Source organism: Drosophila nasuta, chromosome 3 (assembly GCF_023558535.2).
Source record: "Drosophila nasuta strain 15112-1781.00 chromosome 3, ASM2355853v1, whole genome shotgun sequence".
NCBI classification, from domain to species: domain Eukaryota; kingdom Metazoa; phylum Arthropoda; class Insecta; order Diptera; family Drosophilidae; genus Drosophila; species Drosophila nasuta.
This window is the reverse complement of record NC_083457.1, coordinates 45929934-45949107: the sequence shown is the minus strand read 5'-3', so window position 1 is coordinate 45949107 and position 19174 is coordinate 45929934. Positions and strand designations below refer to the sequence as shown.

Sequence of the window (19174 nt, the reverse complement as noted above, 5' to 3'; positions counted from 1 at the left end):
AATGTGCTACATCGAAATTTCTTGATAAGTTGGTATCCCATCGCTCATTCAGTGCAATGGAATGCAATCCATCAGCTGCAGACGCAAGCACGCGTCAAAGCCAAAGCCACTCACACCGATAAGCAGGTGTGTTTATGATGTGTCGATTTCGATTCTCTCTCCCTCAGTTAGTTGGTCGCAGAACTTCAAGCGTATTGGTCGTGTGTCGATATCAAGGCGGAATCGTGGGCATTGTGATATTGAGCGCAGAAACGTAAGCGTGCGCCCCGCGTTTAGCTCAGCGAGCAGAGCAACAAATAGCCGTAACTGCCGTTAACTGGCTTATCAGCCTTTTTTGTCAAAGAGTAATTTGTGATACCTGTCCGTTTTTTTTGTATTGGTTGTAGCAGCGCGACGAGCTTAAGTGGTGTTAATTTTTATTATTAATTATTATCGTATTTATTGGCAAACGAAAAAAGTGAAGTGCGAATTACCAGCACTTCAAGTACTCCGTTTGTTGTTGTCAGTTGCAATAAATTTCTCAGCAATTTCTCCAGCCATTGTCCAGTTGAATGTGCAATTGCAGAACCAGATAATAAAAATCTGAGTGAGTGTATGCAGTGCGCGAGTGAGAGTGTGTGTGTCTGTGTGAAGAGTGTGTGATTTACAAACCATTAGTCGCTATCAACAACACATTAGACAAATTGCTAAATTAGCTGCGGCTGTCGCGCAACTCTCGCAATTTGCGATACACTTGAAGAAGTCGAAGCAGCAGCGGAGCACCAGAAGTTGAAGGTGAAGGAGAATAAGCCAAATATTTGTAGTGTAGTAGCAAATAGTACTCTCCCTCTCTAGCCAAGCCTTTGCCTTAGCCCTCTCACTCGCACTCCCCTTTAGCCACCACCACCCTCACGCTCGCATAGCTTTGGCGCTCTGATAAGCTCGGTGACTGGTGTCAATCGACTGGTTGATTGACTCAACATTTGTGTATTGTTTTTATATGGTTATAAGAGTTTGATCTGATAATCAACATTCACTGAATTCCGTTACTAGCAAGAGAGAGTGTGAAAAGGGAGAGAGGGCTGCAGCGCAATTGCCACCAAAAATGTTGGAGACTTGAACAACGCCGAGGCGCAACGATAAATCACAAGACGATAACGATAAAAAGAAAATGAATTCACAATTCGATTCTGGTATCGAGGGCAATCGTACACATCCCTTTCGATCAAATATCGATCGAATTCCCACTACACACAATGAAAAGAACTGGGAATGGACTTATCTGGTGGTAAGTGCTTTTTGTTTGCAATTCAATTTAATACTCGCATTAATGTAGCGGAAATAGGGTATATTGGATATTGTGCCATATCTGATTGTAGGTAAAGAGTTGATTGAGCTCTCTTCGATCATATAAAGTATACACAAATATTCTTTATCAGCAAAACTATGAATTTGTTAGGAAAGTTCCTGAATGCAAGATCATGCTTATTTCCGATTTTAGAATATATGCCACAATTAGTCATATTAGCAAATGAATATCGAAAAATAACGTTTTTTATACACTATGTTTTTTAGTGCCATTCAGTTTCTTAATGGAACGCAATCCGGAATTAAATGTTTGAAGTACAAAATAAATTTTCTCTGAAAATATAGTTTTTGTGTAGATTTAATACTTTGGAAATCTCGAACAAATTTTTAAATTTTAAAAATATAGCGAAATTGTGAATACAAATATATTAAAATAATTAGAACTTTGAGAATATTTATAATCAGATTATAAAGTTCAAGGGAACAGGGTATCTTTTAGTCGTTACTAACGAGATAATAATTGTTTTTGTTTTGTCGCAATTTATATACTCTTAATTTTATATTGTCCACTTGACCATAGCGCAAATGCCGCAACCTCGAGCTAGAGGAGTCATATGACTTGTACATGCGCCGCCTGCGCATTGGCTACTTGTCGATCTTCATCTTCATCGAGCTACTGGTGGCCAGCGTTCATACACTGCTGTTGCTGACCTCATCGGATTTGACCTATTCCTACATTGACATGGTGGCCTACATGGTAACGGGCTTATTGCTATGGCTAATACTTTCGATCAACTTCAAGAGCGAACTCATCAGCAAACACGGCTGGATTGTTTACGCCTCCTCCTGGCTGGCCGTGTCCGTTATGGTGTTGATGGGTAAGTCAGCTATGACATTTATTTTAAACTCAATATAATGAATTAATACTTCTTTAGACATTGGTCTCAACATTTACCACGCGACTTCTACCAACGATATACTTAATCCCATCTATGATGCTTACACCTTGTATGCCATCTACATGTTCATGCCCATTCCTTACATACTGCAGCCGTTGATCCTAGGCATCGCAGTGACCATTTGCTATATCATCAACTACAGTTTGGTCATCGCGTCCAAGGAGCGAAATCAAGACAGCTACTATGAGACAAATCAGCAAAATCAAATGCACAGCATTGTCAAGTGAGCAGCCTAAGAGATTTCCTATTCAATCGTATTTCGGATATGTTTATTGTATAGATTCCATATTGCAGCGAAGCCCTCTACCTAATCAGCGTCAATTGCCTAGGCATCTTCTTTCGTCTGATGCGTGACATTGCGCTGCGCACTACGTTTCTGGATCGTCGACAGTACGTGGAGGAGAATCTATTGCTGCGCTATGCACGAGATCAGGAGAGAAGTCTACTCCTCAGTATACTGCCCGCCCAAATAGCTGATCGACTGCAGGAGGATGTGCGCAATCGCATCGAACGCTCCAAGCAGCAGCATCAGCAACGCACGCGATTCGATCAGCGTTCGATCAACAGCAGTCAGTCGATAAAGCGCTGGCGACAACCGGATCATGGGTGAGTATAATGTTATCTTATCAAGCATATAAAGTTGTAAATCACACTCTCTTCCATGCAGCACATTGTTTATTGAACCACATAAGGATGTGACTGTGCTTTATGCGGATGTGGTAAACTACACGCATCTAACCACAACGCTAGATGTAAAGAAACTCGTCGAGGCGCTGCACGATCTCTTCGTGCGCTTCGACATTGCCAGCGAGGAGCATAATGTGATGCGCATCAAGTTTTTGGGTGACTGTTACTATTGCGTGGCTGGCTTAGCCAGTCCAAACGAGGATCACGCTATGTGCTGTGTGGATCTAGGACTGCGCATGATCAAGGACATACGCGATGTTCGTGAAAAGCGACATCTCAACATCGATATGCGCATTGGCGTCCATTCGGGTGATGTGTTGTCCGGCGTCATTGGCGCGGCAAAGTGGCAATTTGACATTTGGTCCAAGGATGTGGATATCGCCAATCGACTGGAGGCCACTGGGGCCACCGGACGTGTGCATGTTAGTCAGCATACGTTGAGCAAATTGGATGGTGAATACTTCTTTGAGGATGGCACGGAGAAGGCACGCGAAGATCCCGTGCTGCAGAAGCACAACATACGCACCTTTCTGATCAAATCGTTACGAGTGAGTATTCCACATGTGTCCATCGATTCGACTGTCATCGATTTAATCCCACATTGACGAAAGTTTATAGGACCCCAAGCACGATCCACGTCGCGTGAAGCGTGAGCTGCTCGCCAAGAAGCTGAGCGAGGCCAGCAAGTCAAATTTCATGTACAATTCAACGCTGCAGCAATACAATCAAGTACGTAACCAGGCCAAGCTGGAAATGTGCCGCGAGCTGGATAAAATGCCCATCGGTCGTATACAGTAAATCGAAATAAAAACGGAATATTGTCGAGAGATTGCTAATCAAGCCTGTTGTGTTACAGAATGACGAAACTGTGTCGACGCTCGACGAATCCCACGCAGGATGAGATCGAGGAGGAGACTTTTCGACGCAACATTAGCTCGTTCTGTTTGCTTTTTCAAATACGCAACTGGGAGTATCAATACATCAAGGAACCCGATATGATGTTCAAGTACAGCATTGCACTCTCCTGGATTGTGTACATGAGCCTGCTGACCATTCAGCTGCTGAGCAAGGAGTAAGAATGGGTTACGATTATAGAGAAAGCTTTGATGTTAGTGAATCATAATGTATTTAACAAGCAGAGGGAACCTCTTACAACTCAAGAAACTGTATAGATTATCGCTTAGTGTGAATAGATAAGACAATGTTGCATGTTCTAATGTTAGCTATTTTGTCTGTCTGTCTGTTCATATAGAGACCTAAGAATGTGAGGTGCAGAAAACTGCTACTGTTGCGATTGCCCCAACTTTGTTTAAGAATTAAATCATCCCCCTTTTGCTCTGTCTCTTAAATCCATCAGAATAACTAAAACTTAATAGTAATTATCATTTCAATTAAGTAGGATTGATTAATATATTTCAAAGTTATTAAGAATACAATTTTATAGAGCGAAAGTCAGTTTCAGCTAATCTTCATAATTAGCCTAATTCTCTATAAGTATTTATTAAATTTCCTTTCTTTTACAGTGCCAAATATCACTACTGGATCATCGATGGCATTACCATCAGTCTGCTGAGCACTCTGCTCATCATCTCGTGGTACAAGAAGCTCTGGATCATGTATGTCTCGGATAACGAACAGTCAAGACCACGTTTCAAGCCAAGCCGCTTTCTCTACCGTTTGTCCGACTGCATGCAGCGCAATATAGTGCTTCGCATTAGTGTCTACTTCCTGATCATCACCTCCTACATTGCTGTGGCTGCCATGCAAGTGGTGAGTACTCAGATTGCTGTTTACCTAATTTTAAAAGTGTTTAACCAACTGTCTTTTTTTACCTAGATGGATTGCACACCTGAAGATGCAGTGCAATGCTTTCATCCCTGGGTAAGTCAGATTTAACTTTAGAAGCTTTCAAAAGTAATTCATATTTCTTTTTTCAGGTGCTCACCAACTGCATGACGCTGATCATCGGCACAACATTTCTCTTCACGCGCATTCCCTTTGTCGTGAAGACAACTGCGGCTGTGATTATTACACTGACTTATGCGATCCTTGTGATGGTCGAGTTTCATTATATCTTTAAGGACAGTCCATCGACAAATGCCAATTTGAATGCGGAGTATTCACACATTCTGCTAATACTAATTACGTTAGGTATTTTTCACTTAATGGAGCGACAAACTGAATTCATTGCCAAGGTGGATTACAAGTAAGTCCTGTCCTTAATCCTTTGTTCCGATCCAACTAATGAACACAGCATGTTTGCAGTTGGAAGCGGCAGCTGTTGCAGAAGCAGGACGATGCGCTGATTACCAACGATACTATCAAAGTACTACTGGTCAATATTCTGCCCTCTCACGTGGGTAAGTCCTGAGGGGAAAATATGTTAAAGAGTCACTTCTAATCATTCTCCACTTTCAGCTGAATTCTATCTATCAACGCAGCTGCAGAACGAGCTTTACTACGAGGAGTACGACAATGTGGCTGTGATGTTTGCCTCCATCAAGAACTTTGATACGGACAAAATAGGTTTACGTGTGCTCAACGAGATTATCTGCGACTTTGACGATGTGGTTAGGAATATATTAACTCAAGCATGCTTTCACCTAGACTCACACTCTTCCCTTTCCTTTCCAGCTCAACAAATACTCGAGTAGTCTGCGCGTGGAGAAGATCAAGGTGGCCAATTGGACGTACATGGCTGCCTGTGGTCTGGACGTCACTCGCTCCGAGAAGGTGAATGCTCCACAGATCAAATTTCGCAACTTGTCGCTGATGCCCAACGGACGACGCAGTGAATACCGTCCCAATGGCTCGGAGCAAGTGCAGCGCGTGCCTTTTGGCAATGGCAGCACAATTGCCTTAGATTTGGAGCGTGGTCAGTACGAGGGCAATATCATAAGCAATACGCCGCGGATGAGCAGAGAAGACATCACCGGGGACAATGACGAAGCCATCAAAGTGATGGCCAACTTTGCGCTGGATCTAATGCGAGCCATGCGCAGATTCAATGCGGAAAACATGCAGTCGGAGTACGAGGGCAGCACGGATTACGGCATGCTGCGCATTGGCATCTCCCACGGTCGAGCTATGGCCGGAGTTGTGGGCATCTCGAAGCCTCACTACGACATCTGGGGGAATCCTGTCAACATGGCTTCCCGCATGGACTCCACAGGGATTCCTGGCAAGATTCAGGTCACTGAGAACACAGCCTTAAAGTTGCGCAACTATAATATTCAGTGCAACTACCGCGGCATGACCTTTGTCAAGGGGCGTGGCAACATTCCCACCTACATCTTGGGGACGGACGACAATTACGAAGGATTTCTGCCGCATCGGGCACCGTCAACGTCAGAACCCACTTAGTTAATCCTCTATTTAATGCATCCTCTTGTACATTATGTATGTTTGTAATCTGTAAATAAACGTAAATCAATCAAAAAGGAATGTGTTTTGGAAGTTATCTAGTCAGCATGTCCTTTTAATTCATTTGGAATTAATTTCTGTTTCCATTTACAAATATCTTTTATTAATGTTCTTGAATCGACTTAAATCCTTTTTACTGCGTGTTCGTAGAAAACAAGAGAAGAACTATTTATGTTATATGAAGAAATGACCGAATTATATACTATTTTCTAACAGCATGTATTCTATAAGAAAAGTCCTTAAACTAAAATCAGCCATAACTCGGCCGTATACTTGCGCATTTTGCCAGGATATGCCTCGTTGGGTTTGTTAAAACCAACTCTATGGATTGGCATCAAAAAGTTATGGGATTATCTAAGGATCGTACACTTCAAAAATATTGGTCGAAAGGTGCCTGAAATCTGTTCAAAAACACAAAATCCTTGATAACTCAGGAATCAACAGGACCCCGCCGATGTCCTTTAGCAGGAAGATAGACCTAGTAAATAGCCGTTAAATAACACTAGTCTCAAGAGTATCCTTCAAAGGACTTTCGAGATATGGGTATTTTTCGTCAAGCGAAAATATTCTTTTTTACTCAGCTCCTGTAAGGATATTCGTCCTTTTTACTGCGGATTTAAATATAGCTTAGAAAGAGCTACATTTGTATCAAAGGACATTCTTCTTGACCTTCAAATGGCGAAGTTACAGCTGAATTTTTGATTTTTGACTTAATTTTCTATGCCTCCCCCTTGAAAAAATGTTCGACAAATTTTTTTTGTGCACATTTAAAAATCTTTGAATGCCAATCGATAATTATGTTTGCTGTGAGTGCAAAATATTGAATCCTTTTGCGAATTGCAAGCATTCTAAGAAAGTAGAGCCACGAAATGAATTTAATAGTAGATCTTTGCGAGTATTGACAAAATATTTATGATTAGGACAACTATCTCTAACCTCAAGGTTATACTGCCCTATTTACACTAAATTGTCATACAGAAACTGTCAAATAATTTGTATATAGGCATTAGATCGATCATAGCCTACTGTTCGCTTTTGACAGCTTAGCTTTTGTTTATGTTTATTGAGTGTTTTGGTAGCGAATGCGTTCTGATTACAGAATTTTATTTACGGTAAATAGATACATATAGATATAGATATATATAAATGGATATATATTACAAATATTCGTATAATACAGATGTCAGATCGAGTCACGTTACGGGTAAACAGGCAGGTAACTTTTCGTCACACAAACAAATCATTTGTTTATAAATTATTCACTATTATAATTAAAAAATGTAACTTTAACTTTAACATTTCTGTTGCTGAGCAGAACAAAAAATCCACAAATAAATCTCTCTCTCGCTCACTCGCTCTCTTGGGGAATTTGTTATACATAACATATATATATATAAACGTTTTGTGCACAGTTTTGAGCTTAAGTAAATGGTAGATGGTTCGAGACCTACTCGGCGCCATTGCTGGCGAGCAGAGCCGTGTCCTCGGGCAGAGGTTTGCGCTTGTAGGATGGCTCTGTGGCCAGGTAAACAACGAGAGCACCGAAGATCACATAGAGAACGCCAATAATGTTGGCCAGCACTCCAGCCGCAGGCAATGTGGAATAGTTGGCACCCCTAGAAGAGCATGAAAACAGTTTTAGTTGACTTCGAAGTGGCTTCAATATGTTTTACAACTTACAGAGAGAAGATGGCCTTCTCAGTGAGTCCCATCACAGCGCTTGCAATGGCCAACACAAAGCCAAAGAGTCCGAAATAGATGTGAAGTGGCATCAGAGCAATCTTGTAGTTCTCCCGCATGCCCGGCACCAGGAAGGCGGTGAAACCAGCCACATACTGCAAACCAAAGATGATCACAGCCGACAGGCCCAACCACGAGTGCAGCGAGTACATATTGGGAATTGGGGGATCGGCCAGATTATGCGAATCGAATACCGTCTTCAGGGCAATCACCGTGAGTATGAAGGCAGCCATATGTATGCCAGCGTGGGTGAGCTTCAGTGTCTTCTTGCGCGTGGTGCGAAAACCGCGATACACCAAAATAGCTACAAGAAAGAGTTGCACCCATAAGTATATTAGTTGCACCTTTATCCGGTTAATGAGACTACTCACAATTGCCATACAAGTAGATGAAACCAATGGTCATAAATAATGGATGCCAGTTAAATTCGAGCTTGGGATTCGATGAGCCACCTAAGCCACCATAATGCTGGCCAATCCAGGTGCCAACCAACACAATCATTGTCAGGCCACACAGCTGTGTCAGCACATAGAGCACCTTGAAGTTGATCAGTGCCGGATCCATAGTGGACTTGTTGTTGCCGCCTGCAAGAGCCAAAAATAAACAAAAATTGAAACGCGCTAAACAAACAACAACAGCAGAAAACCATTCCTAAAAATTGCTATCAAAAATAGCCAGCATAAGTTTTGATGAAAGAATGCAAAGTGGCTGTATAAATTATAAATTGCCCAAAAATATTCCCATTACTATAGAAGAGCGCATATCTATTTTTGGCACATTGAACATGAAATAACATAACAGATACATATGATTGTTGTGCATAGCTATGGAAAAGTAATTTAAAGTAGTCAGTAGCGTCTATGGAATTTACAAAGATCTGCATGAAATTTCTTTGTTATCTTTTTATAACTGAAAGACTATGAAATGCCTTTCATATTTCTTAACACATTCATATGTAGCGTATACGTAACATAAGTAAAAGTACTGCTTGTGCATTTAAAGCAGTGCAAGCTGTTGGCAATTATTCAAGCAGATGCTGCCTAAAGATTCAGTCCCTTCAGCACACGAACTGCTTAGGGCGTAGTTAATATGCAAGCAGTTGATCCTGTGATAAGTATTTTAAAGCAGTTCAATATATTAAAATTTGCCTATTTATAAGAAGTGGTTGTATATAAATAATTAGCTTCAATTAATACTCGTTATTTGATCAAGTATAGATCTGAAGATGCTACATCTCATTAAAACAGAATAAATTAATTGAAATTGGTGTCATTACAAAAAAAAAGCTGGAAAGACTCGTTAAGATCTCCAAGTGTTTTCCGCCGTTGATCCATTAATTAACTATAATGCAATCTTGATGGCCTGTGAGTCTGTGACCCGTCAATTGGGTTCCCCACATAGCTGTCATATGATATCATAGACACACGACACATGAACAACAGGCGTGGCATGTAATTCCAGTGATCTGTGTAATCGATAAGCAAAAGCGTCGATAAACTACGCCGTCGGCAAGCTGAGATCTTTAAGCGAGAGCAGCGAGTGTTTATTTGTTTGTGTATCGGATTGCAAGTAATTGTAATAAATGCGAATTGCTGTGATTAGATTACACGCCTTAAGTCATAATAATGTGCACAGCATGTTAATTGTTTGCCTAACATTTTAAGGCGACCAATAGAACAGCAGGTGGTTGGCATCAGTATTGTCGATGGGACTGGAAGTGGGAGTGGGGCTGGAAATGGTGCTGTTCTGTTAGTTTGTTATCAGCAGAACGTGTAAACATTGTCTGGCAGCCTCTATACAATCTACTGTAGTGGCAGAATGATACCAAATCGCTTTAAATAGCATTTTTCGCTATGTATCTAAAGTTTTCGATATGGTCGTGGAATGAAGCGGAGCGGGATGAAAAAGGCAGATAAAAAATTGCAAATAAATTAAAAATCGGAATGCTTTTTTGATGAAATGTATGAAATGTGTTGTGCGCGTGTTAGAAGTTAAAGAAAAAGTACAACATGCTAGATAAATCAAGTAGCAGGCAGAAACGCAAGTCAAACAAGAGCAAGCAGTTCACTAACCAGCTACTTGATTTAAAGTTCCTTACGAATCGATACAAATCGGTAAAATGAGCAGCTACTTTACAGCTACCGACAGTTGTAAGCAGTTCACTTTTGGCAACCTTGACTTCGCTTTGTCAGCTACTTTAATTTAAGGTTCTTGTTTGCGAATGCTATGCAAATGTAAGTTCTGCTATTGATAAAAGCCGATGCTTACGTTTACATCTTTAATTTTTGGCACTTTACAACAGATGAACTTGATAGATTGAACTAGTTTAATGGCTGAGTATCTGTTTCGCGATAGCGGCAAGTGCAAGCAGTTCACCTTTGCTTAAGGACAACCTTGACTCTGCTTTATCGCTGCTTATCAACTGCTTGAGTTGAAGTTTTGTTTGTTCGCAAAAGATATGCAAATGTTTTAAAAGTGGAGCTAGTTTTGAATTTAGGGGCAGATACTTTGCAACTTCACACGTGCCACATATTATACAATAATAAATTTTGGCTGCTTTATTAATTGGATTTTTTTTTTTTGCTGGGCAGAGAAATTAATAGTCGTGCACCTATTAATAATGTTTAAAGTGCACATTATAAATAATCGAGTGTTAGTTAAGCAGGCGTGCTGCACGTTGTTGTTGTTGTTGGTGTTGTGCAACAAAGCGTTGCAACAGATCGTGCGCAAAATTTGAAGGTAATGAATGGCGCAGAAAAAACAGCGAGAAAGAAATAAACAATCTACATAAAAAGTAAAACTTTTTCAAGATGCGACGACGCCGACGACGACTTTGGAAAAGCGTAAAAAGTTGAAGACAGCAAAAGTAAAATAAATACGGCGAGCAAACACAAACGGCACAAAAATGCTGAAAAACTAAAGTGAAATTCAACTTGTTGCGATGTTGATGACTCTGCACAAGGAGACCAAGGAGAAGTGGGCGGGAGACGGGTGCAGACAAACAGACACACGAACGCACATTCGGAGGGTGAAGAAGAAGCATCAGCAAGTGAAGTATGAGCATTAGTAATGCAATTGCAACGGTTTCTCTCTCTAACGCTCTCTTGCAATCATCGCTCTTGATCTTCCACTCTGTCTCTCTTTCTTTTGCTTTCTTCTTAGTCTATCCTGCCGACTGCGTTTTGTTTTAAGCTTTTACCACTAATTCGACGCCGCACTAAATTCGTTGAGTTGTTTAACGCCGCGGCCATAAAATTAATATGCATGTTATTGTTGTTGTTTTTTATACCTTTACTTGCGACCGCATCGGCAGCCGCAACTGTTGGCTGCACTTGTTCTGTTATTGTTGTTGTTACCGCCGCTGTCACTGCTTGCGGTTGTTGTTGTTGTTGCTGATCAGCCTTGCCATTATTTTCGCCATTCGCTGCTGCTGCTGCCGCTGCCAATTCAACAACAGCAACAGGCTCGGCTTTGACTTCAATTGAGGTCGTTGTTGGCGCCGCTGTCGGCGTTGACGTTGCCGTCGTCTGCGCCGCCTGCTCAATATCCAAATCCTTTGACATGGTCACACTTTTAGTTACACTTGAAAATCAATACACGTACTCCCGCTGTCTAATTGCGTGTTGTCCCCTTTTAATTTGCATGCACAGGCAATAGCAGTGTCGCTAGTTAGACAAAATAAAACAATACACACACACACACGTATGCAAATGCAACGAAATGCGAATACAACCAACCGAGCACCTCAAAGTGCAATGCGCAACTGAATTTAAAGTTGGCGCTTTGCTCGCTAGGCGGGGCGCTTGGCAGCGCTGCCGACGATGACGTTGGCAGCGCAAAAGCTTTGACGCATAGACAAAACTCGCATGGGAGTAGCAAAAGTTTGCAATACCACAGCTTTAACTGACATCAAATGTCGGCAAATTATACAATTTATCATAAGCTTACGCACAGTGTGGGAAGCTTTTAATAACGCATCTTAAAGTGTCGCCTAATTGTCTAACTAATAGAGTAATTTAAGAATGAACCTTAAAGAGCTCCCAGTGGACATTGCATAAAATGCTTAATAGAAGTTGGCATGCAATCGCCTAAAGCTACTTTGTTGTTATTGTGACTGTTGTTGTTAATATGCACAACACTTAACCGCAAAATGTAAAGGGGGTTAGAGGGAGGCGCATTCCTTTGACTAAACCTCATTTGAGATGCTGACTGAGTTGCATTTCAATAGCTTATAAAATGTTCTATGCATAATAATTGCAAAACGCACTTGTCACTTACCCAGCGAGAAGAGCATTTTAAATTCACTTTTTTTTCCTCTTTTTTACTACTGTTATTTGTTTTGAATTTTAAGCGATTGCCTTAAAAGACTTTTGCAAGTTTTATCAATTTATTATTCACTTTGCCAGCTGTTTACTGTCTGGTCTTAACTTGTTGAGCAAATTGCGTTGTATGCAGCATTTGATTTTTGGCTGTATCACAACTCAATCCATTTTCCATATGGATGCAGTGAAAATTCTGCAAAGGCGACAGGCGGCAGCGCAGCTACGCCTCCGCAACTTCCCCTCAAAAGCTTTCGGACAAAGCTTTCTTTGACATGAAAGTTCAAAGCATTAACCAATACAAACGAAAGCTCTAACACAAATGCACACAGATACACGGTGTGAACCACTTGTTGGATATTAATGCTTTGTTTATTTGTTTCAAAGTAACGAATTTGAAAACTTGGCTTACAATTACAGTTGCAACGTAATACTTACAGTTTTCCGTATATGTGTCAATCAGTAGCCACGTTGTATCCAATTCTTCCATCTAACGAGTAATCACGAGCAAAAAAAAAAGAACGCCGCGATCGAAGAGAACCACAACCGAATGAGTCAAGCAAAAAAATCACAATAACTACAGCTGCAGCAACCGCAGAGCGATTCGCGGGCGTCAGCTTTTGGTCTGCATTACCGCGACGCGGCGTTAACAAAAGCCAAAAGCAAACAAATTAAGAAGAGATCTTCTTATCACTGCTCGTGCCAATGACCGGCAATCACTGTATGAGGAAGACTAGTTCAAGGTTGCACGTTTCCCTTAATCGGATTTGTAATCGATCTACCTGCCCTGCATGATAATTGCTGTTGTTATTGTTTACTCACTTGGAAAATGGCTGCAAGAGGAAGAGTGGATCAAATTACCACTAAGCGCGACAGCGAGTTGAGTTTTAAAACGCACTATTCTACGACAAAAAAATGCCTCTAACTTGGTCACACTTGATTAGGAGTGGGCGCAATTCTGTAAACAGGTGCAGAACTAGATAACAGCTACATCTTCAAGGAATCTAAAATGATTTTAGTAAAAAACGTAACATAAGCAAACGCAATTGTGAAACAATCACTCCAAATATGCAAAATAGTTCGACTTTGCCGAGCTTTCAGTATTAACCTGACACTTGGTCTCACTGAATTACAACGGCTGATATCGATAAGTCAGGTGTGCGCCCGATTTGTGCATCGCTAACAAAACGAGCAACAACACAAACTGCAGTTTGATTTTTTATTTTATTTTTTTGTTTTGTGCCAATTAAATGCAACATGCTTTCCAATTTGATGGTGACCAATCAGAAGGTGGTTCTGATAATTGGTAAGTGTAATGCAACGCACACTGTTAAAGTAATTAAAACAATTATTTTCTGCCTTGCACAGATCAACTGAATCGCGAACGTATCGCAGCAAAGTTCATTGACAGCCTTTTGAAAGAACAGGGACAGGGCGAGGAAGTTAAAGTGCTGCCAATTGGCACCCAATTGAAGCACGTGGCCAGCATTGAAACGTTGCTGGGTGACAACAACAACCCAAAGAGCGCAATCAATGTTATACTGCCAACACTCGCCGATTTGTTGTGCTATCACAAACCCGCCCACATCTTTCAGTTCATCAACCGACTGCGACGCTGCGAGCATGTGAGCCGCGTCTTCTTGTGGGCATCCCCACAACTGTTGCTACACGCTGACGCCGAGTACATTCTGGCCGGCTGCGAGTACCTCTCGGAGCTGGTGTTACGCCTAGAGACGGATACCACGTTGTCGTTGCTGTCGCGCAAACCAGGCGGTGGCGTTAGCAATAGGCGATACACTTGCGAGGTCAGCAAGACAGAGTTCAAAGTAAAACCTCTAGCTGACGCAGCAGCAAATGCAGCAACTGTCACAGAAGTCAAGTCGGAGGAAGGCGTCAAGGCAGCTGATCCAGGTGGCACCTTTAAAATTGAGTTGGACGAGGATGAGATGGTAGCACGAAATGCGCTTACACTGCCATACGAGCGGTAAGAGTGAAGTTTCTTTTCGTCATATCCGTAACTAAACCTCATTTTGTACTAACAGCACAAGCGATACAGCCACAGAGGGCAACATTATTTATACTCCTGATGCGGACGACGACTTTGATGATGAGGATCCGGATGAGGATCTGCTAATCTAGAAGAGTTATCTCCACACACACACAGCAAACGGCAGTACAAATCGCCTTGGCTTTAAATATTTACATAGGTCTCTAAATACAATAACAATTAAAAAAATACCTGTAAGGGAGCTCAGCCAATTTTCAAAAAATCCGGCTCGAAAATGAAACTCTTGTTTTGTGAATAGTTTGAAAGTTTATATACTAAAATGCTACAGATACAATTGCATCGCATTAGTTACTCTTAATCTTATCTAACAATTTGTTTGTAATACTCATAAAAAACACATTCAGACGACACATTCACACCACATTTACCACACAACAATCTATAAGAGAAAAAGAATGGATTGAAAAAGGTGCATTAAATTTGATTTAAATCCGAGTTATAAAAGAGAGAAGAAATTGAATGCTCTGCCACAGCTAATTGACTTGTTGTTCTTCTTGCTGCTGTGAAACTAACTAAAGGAACTCGATGTGCTACATTTTCGTAGTGTTTCTATCTACTTATTCAGTACGTATTGTATTTACAGTGCTGATCTGATCTATTAGCCGAAAAGCAAAGTGAAGCATTGACAAGGCAAGAGCATTCTTTTGTGCGCATAATTCTTGATAAAAATCCTAGCTGAGTTGCAACATTTACTATTATATATAACAAGTTGGCAAACTGCAGTCGCATTTGCGCGACTGTAAGATACCCGGTAATGCCGGGAAATTGTATTATGAGCACATTTACTATACGAATCTTTGAGGTAAAGATTGACGGAGCTACAACTCGAATTGCTGATATTGGAGATTTTCCTTTGACTACCGAGTATATAAGGACGTTTAAAACACTTGCACACACACACATAAACATTTAGAGGGACGCGGTATTTACACAACAACAAAATGATTAACAAAAATTGTTCAATGGTAGCGTTTTCAATATAAAAAATGGCTATAACAACTCGCTCCCACTTCAAACGGGATAGAGGTGCTCATCATCGACGCTTGAGCAGCGCTTCAATGTCGCTCTTGGGATCCGAAGCGAGTGAACTCCAGGCAGTGTCTTGGCAGAGCGGCAGCTCGGGAAGCACACGCGTTTCACCATTCACCTCGCATGTTTCGCGAAGCTGAAAGAATTTGCCAACCAGCTCATCGATCCTAGCGTGAAGTTGCTGCCCAGTTAACTGAGCATTGGCCAAAGCTTCTTCACGCAGTGCAAAGACATCGTTGTCGTTGTGCAGATGCTGTTGCCACTCCACGGGCAGCTCAAAGTCTTCGGGCAGCGAAAGAGTCAGACCACCGTTTAAGCTCTTGGCTGCTGCGGCAGATTCTAGTGGCGCTCCATTCGAGTAGGCCAAAGGCGAGACGAGGAACTTGAGCTGTGCGTAGATGGAGCTGCGTCCAATGAGTTTGGCTGTCCAAATTCCTGGTGTAAGCGGTTGTTTGAGGAGCGTCTTCGAGTGATTGATAACATCCAGCTGCGATTCTTCCACATGCAGCTCATTAAAGTCTTGCAGGCGTCCCAAGGGATCCAGCCACAGCAGCGTCAAGTTATACGAGTGCGCAGCATCGTCGCGTGTTTCAGCCACTCCTTGATATGTATAGCTAAGCACTAGCTCACTTTTGGGCCCTAGCATCTTGGCAAAGTTGCGCGCCACCTGCTCCTTCTGGTCAAAGTCCGTGGACACCTCAAAGTTGCGCAAACGTTTGCTAAAGCGCGCATTCCTCGCCAACTTGCCCAGCTGCACGGGCCGAACACGTGTCTCCAGTTGCAGCTGCTTGGAATCGTTGCGACGCTGCGCACTAAAGCGCACTAGGAAACCTTTGTACTGATCCCGATGCAGATAATGCGTGAGCTCTAACAACTGTTCCGCCTGTAGTTGATGTTTTAGCTTTGTCTGCTGCACTGCCAAACGCATCAAGCTGTCTCCTACAGTACGCGTCAGATCATCGCCAGCGCTGTGCACATCCTCGTGATGGTAAAGCGACTGCCAATAGCCATGCAGATTGGCGTATTCATTGGTATATGGGCCATAGAGCCATTCCTCTAGCTGCAGCAGCACAGCCTGATTGATGATCGGTTCAAATTTGCGTGCAAAGAACAGAGACTTTTGCTCGGTGGCCTGCAAGCGTGCCCAATCCTCAGGCTTGAAGTCATTGGGACTGCATCCGCACCAGTCGACGACATGCTTATATTGACACTTGCAGCCCTGCTTACGTTTCCAGTTGGTCACATGCAGATTGTTGTCCACATAGCTGTGACAATGCTGCGTGTTCCGCAGCACCGTGTGAAAGAACGATTCCGCCGGCAGCAGCGTATGCCGAAAGATTCGCAACAACTCCTGCAGCAATGTATCCTCCTTAGCCGGATGCGTCACATAGCTTACGAAGGGACGTGAGAGTGCCACCCAATCGCTGCCGCCATCGACTTGAATGCCAGCGGGCAACTTGCGGTCTCCGATGCGCCACATGTGCGTATCGCACTCGACAAAGGTCTTGTCCAGTCCCTGCTTCTGGATGAAACGTTGCGTCTCGCGTCCGTGGCCCTTGACAAAGTTGCGCCCTCGATTCGCGCTCATAAAGTCGACCAGTTTATCCAGCGTCTTGACGGGAAAGTCGCTTTCGCTGAGATTGATCACAAAGTCCCATTGCCAGCTGGACTTGAGCAGATCCTGCATGCACTGCAGCAGCATTGTCAGCAGCGAGGCGCCGCCCCAAATGGTTGAAAAGCGTTTGCGCGCCAATCGTATATTCGGAAACTTTGGCTCGAGTTCGAGGAGTTTGCGGTACAAATAATCCTGGCGCTGTTAGTGAAGAAAAAACAAGGGAACACATTAACGGGTGTGCATAGATTAAGGTTCGATATTTTAAAGTACTTAAAGCAGATTCTAAATGTAAACCCTTTGAACATTTCGTATCGTATATTAAAACTTTTCGGTTCTTCAAAAAACATCTTTATGGGGTTAAAATCCAATACTTTCTTTCAATTGAACGATCGTAACTTCCTGTCAATTCGGAAATGCCCGCATACAATCTAATTGGATTTCTCCCAAGCCTCAAAAGGCAAAGATGTTTGCAAACTACGATTTAAAGCAAAATCCTAAGCATAGGGTAATAAAAACCTTTACATAAACCAATTTGACATTTTCGTCCAAAATAAAATAATTAAGATTAACAGCCTTCTGTAAATTAATGCTCAGATTCTAAAAATATAAAACTGTCTAACACAACAATTAGCACAAACGATGAAACCCATTTTAATTAGCAAATCCGGCGCAGTGTCGAGACGACTTGCTCTCCTCTCTCCCCCTCAACTCACCGCATCCACGTGAATGTAATAAACGTGCTGGGGTGCATAGAGCGCGCGGAGAAGTCGATGAACTTGCCGCAATGCGCGGCCATTTAACGTCAGCAGAAATGCAATGCGAACTTGTTCCTCTCCCGGCGGCGCACTGCTTGCTGCCAGTTGTGCTGTGAATTCTGTCGAGGATTATACAATTAACTTAGAAGACAGTGCGCAATTTAATTGATAGCAATACTTACTGGCAATGCCCGTTTCATAGACATTCATGGCATAGAAACCACCGCAGATTTCTTTGGCATGGCCCAAGCATTTCATGTTGCAGCTGGAATCGGGCAACTTGGCGGAGCTGGGCGGTGCATCGAAGCCACAGAAGCACTCACGCGAATACTGAACACCCGCATAGGGATAACCCGACTGCAAGCAAAGCTCCACACAGCTGCTGGGTGAATTGGAGGTCTTTAGGCTGGCAAAGTAGCCGCCAAGCAGGCGACTGTCCTTCTCGTCGCGATAGCAGCCAAGTGCCACGTTGGCTGTATGATTGCCGGCAGGGCAGCTGCTTTGCAGTTGGCTGGCATAGAAGCGTCCAGCCTGAATGGCACAGGCAATGTGGGCGATATGTTGACGGCAGTCTTTCGTCTTAGCACGTTGAAGTGCCGATATTGCTTCCTTGGCATTGATATCACATTCGGGCTGGAAGCCCAGTTGCTTTGCCACCGGCACCACATTGGCGGGCGCTGCCGGTGGCACTGCTGGCGAGGATTCGGGTGTGGATTCGTGGATATCGCGTTGGGTGCGCAATGCACCCGCCAAATCAATGTCGCGTGATTTGTACGCCAAAAACAGTTGGATGGCAATTATGAATAGCAGTATTATGAAGAATGAACGGTAGCGACGCAACCAGCGCATCGATGGCGACGACTGTTGCTCCATGCTGACCATGAGAGCCTCAAGGATTCACACGTTTTTTTATTGTTGTTGTAGTCGTTGATACTGCTGCTGTTCCTTGTTGTCGTTTTGTGAATGCGATGCAGTGATGCAGGCATGACCAGCGTTTGTGTGATTATTGTGTGCCTCAAGCGTATGGCATGGAAATTATTTACAATTTGTTTAACTTTAACTTATTTGCGTATATTTAGCTGCATTTTTCACTCCCGCTTTTCGCGTTCTACATGCACACCACATTTGCAGCGAAACAGCTGTTTGAGCTGTTGCCCTGGTTGATCGATAAGTTTGCTAAGGCTTATCATCGAAAGCGGGAATCGCATTATACTCAAATTGTTATCGGCAACCTGTTTATTATTAAATATTAGTGTTTATTAATTTTGAAAATTTAATAATTAAACAATTTA

The 19174-nt window shown here is 42.5% G+C and overlaps 4 protein-coding genes across 13 annotated transcripts; 2 read left to right on the top strand and 2 right to left on the bottom strand.

The window, feature by feature from the left end:
- Window positions 1-182: 182 nt before the first annotated feature.
- LOC132791271 (adenylyl cyclase X E) lies at window positions 183-6362 on the top strand. 8 transcript variants are annotated; one of them, XM_060800124.1, is made up of 14 exons: window positions 183-344; window positions 1033-1267; window positions 1868-2165; window positions 2223-2469; window positions 2541-2852; window positions 2914-3481; window positions 3552-3727; window positions 3790-4005; window positions 4457-4703; window positions 4770-4814; window positions 4871-5139; window positions 5199-5293; window positions 5352-5503; window positions 5568-6362. In XM_060800124.1, exons 2-14 carry the CDS (start codon window positions 1151-1153, stop codon window positions 6294-6296), a joined length of 3471 nt encoding a protein of 1156 aa, XP_060656107.1. In that variant the 5' UTR covers window positions 183-344; window positions 1033-1150; the 3' UTR covers window positions 6297-6362. The 8 variants fall into 8 exon arrangements, 7 of the variants coding, with proteins under 7 accessions (XP_060656107.1, XP_060656106.1, XP_060656105.1 ...); XM_060800123.1 differs by having other exon boundaries at window positions 183-774; window positions 835-1267; XM_060800125.1 differs by having other exon boundaries at window positions 190-253.
- A 1065-nt stretch (window positions 6363-7427) lies between these two features.
- LOC132794289 (plasma membrane ascorbate-dependent reductase CYBRD1) lies at window positions 7428-13115 on the bottom strand. 3 transcript variants are annotated; one of them, XM_060804630.1, is made up of 4 exons: window positions 12854-13115; window positions 8468-8680; window positions 8037-8400; window positions 7428-7972 (listed from the first exon to the last, which is right to left on the bottom strand). In XM_060804630.1, the coding sequence occupies exons 1-4, from the start codon at window positions 12903-12905 to the stop codon at window positions 7804-7806; spliced, it is 798 nt and encodes a 265-aa protein (XP_060660613.1). In that variant the 5' UTR covers window positions 12906-13115; the 3' UTR covers window positions 7428-7803. The 3 variants fall into 3 exon arrangements, with proteins under 3 accessions (XP_060660613.1, XP_060660614.1, XP_060660612.1); XM_060804631.1 differs by lacking the exon at window positions 12854-13115 and adding an exon at window positions 12375-12498; XM_060804629.1 differs by lacking the exon at window positions 12854-13115 and adding an exon at window positions 11386-11855.
- A 455-nt stretch (window positions 13116-13570) lies between these two features.
- LOC132794290 (elongator complex protein 5) lies at window positions 13571-14960 on the top strand. The gene is made up of 3 exons (XM_060804632.1): window positions 13571-13721; window positions 13784-14399; window positions 14458-14960. Exons 1-3 carry the CDS (start codon window positions 13673-13675, stop codon window positions 14552-14554), a joined length of 762 nt encoding a protein of 253 aa, XP_060660615.1. The 5' UTR covers window positions 13571-13672; the 3' UTR covers window positions 14555-14960.
- A 29-nt stretch (window positions 14961-14989) lies between these two features.
- On the bottom strand, window positions 14990-19033 carry LOC132794288 (xylosyltransferase oxt). Its single transcript, XM_060804628.1, has 3 exons — window positions 18065-19033; window positions 17841-18001; window positions 14990-17325 (listed from the first exon to the last, which is right to left on the bottom strand). Exons 1-3 carry the CDS (start codon window positions 18762-18764, stop codon window positions 15517-15519), a joined length of 2670 nt encoding a protein of 889 aa, XP_060660611.1. The 5' UTR covers window positions 18765-19033; the 3' UTR covers window positions 14990-15516.
- Window positions 19034-19174: the final 141 nt, after the last annotated feature.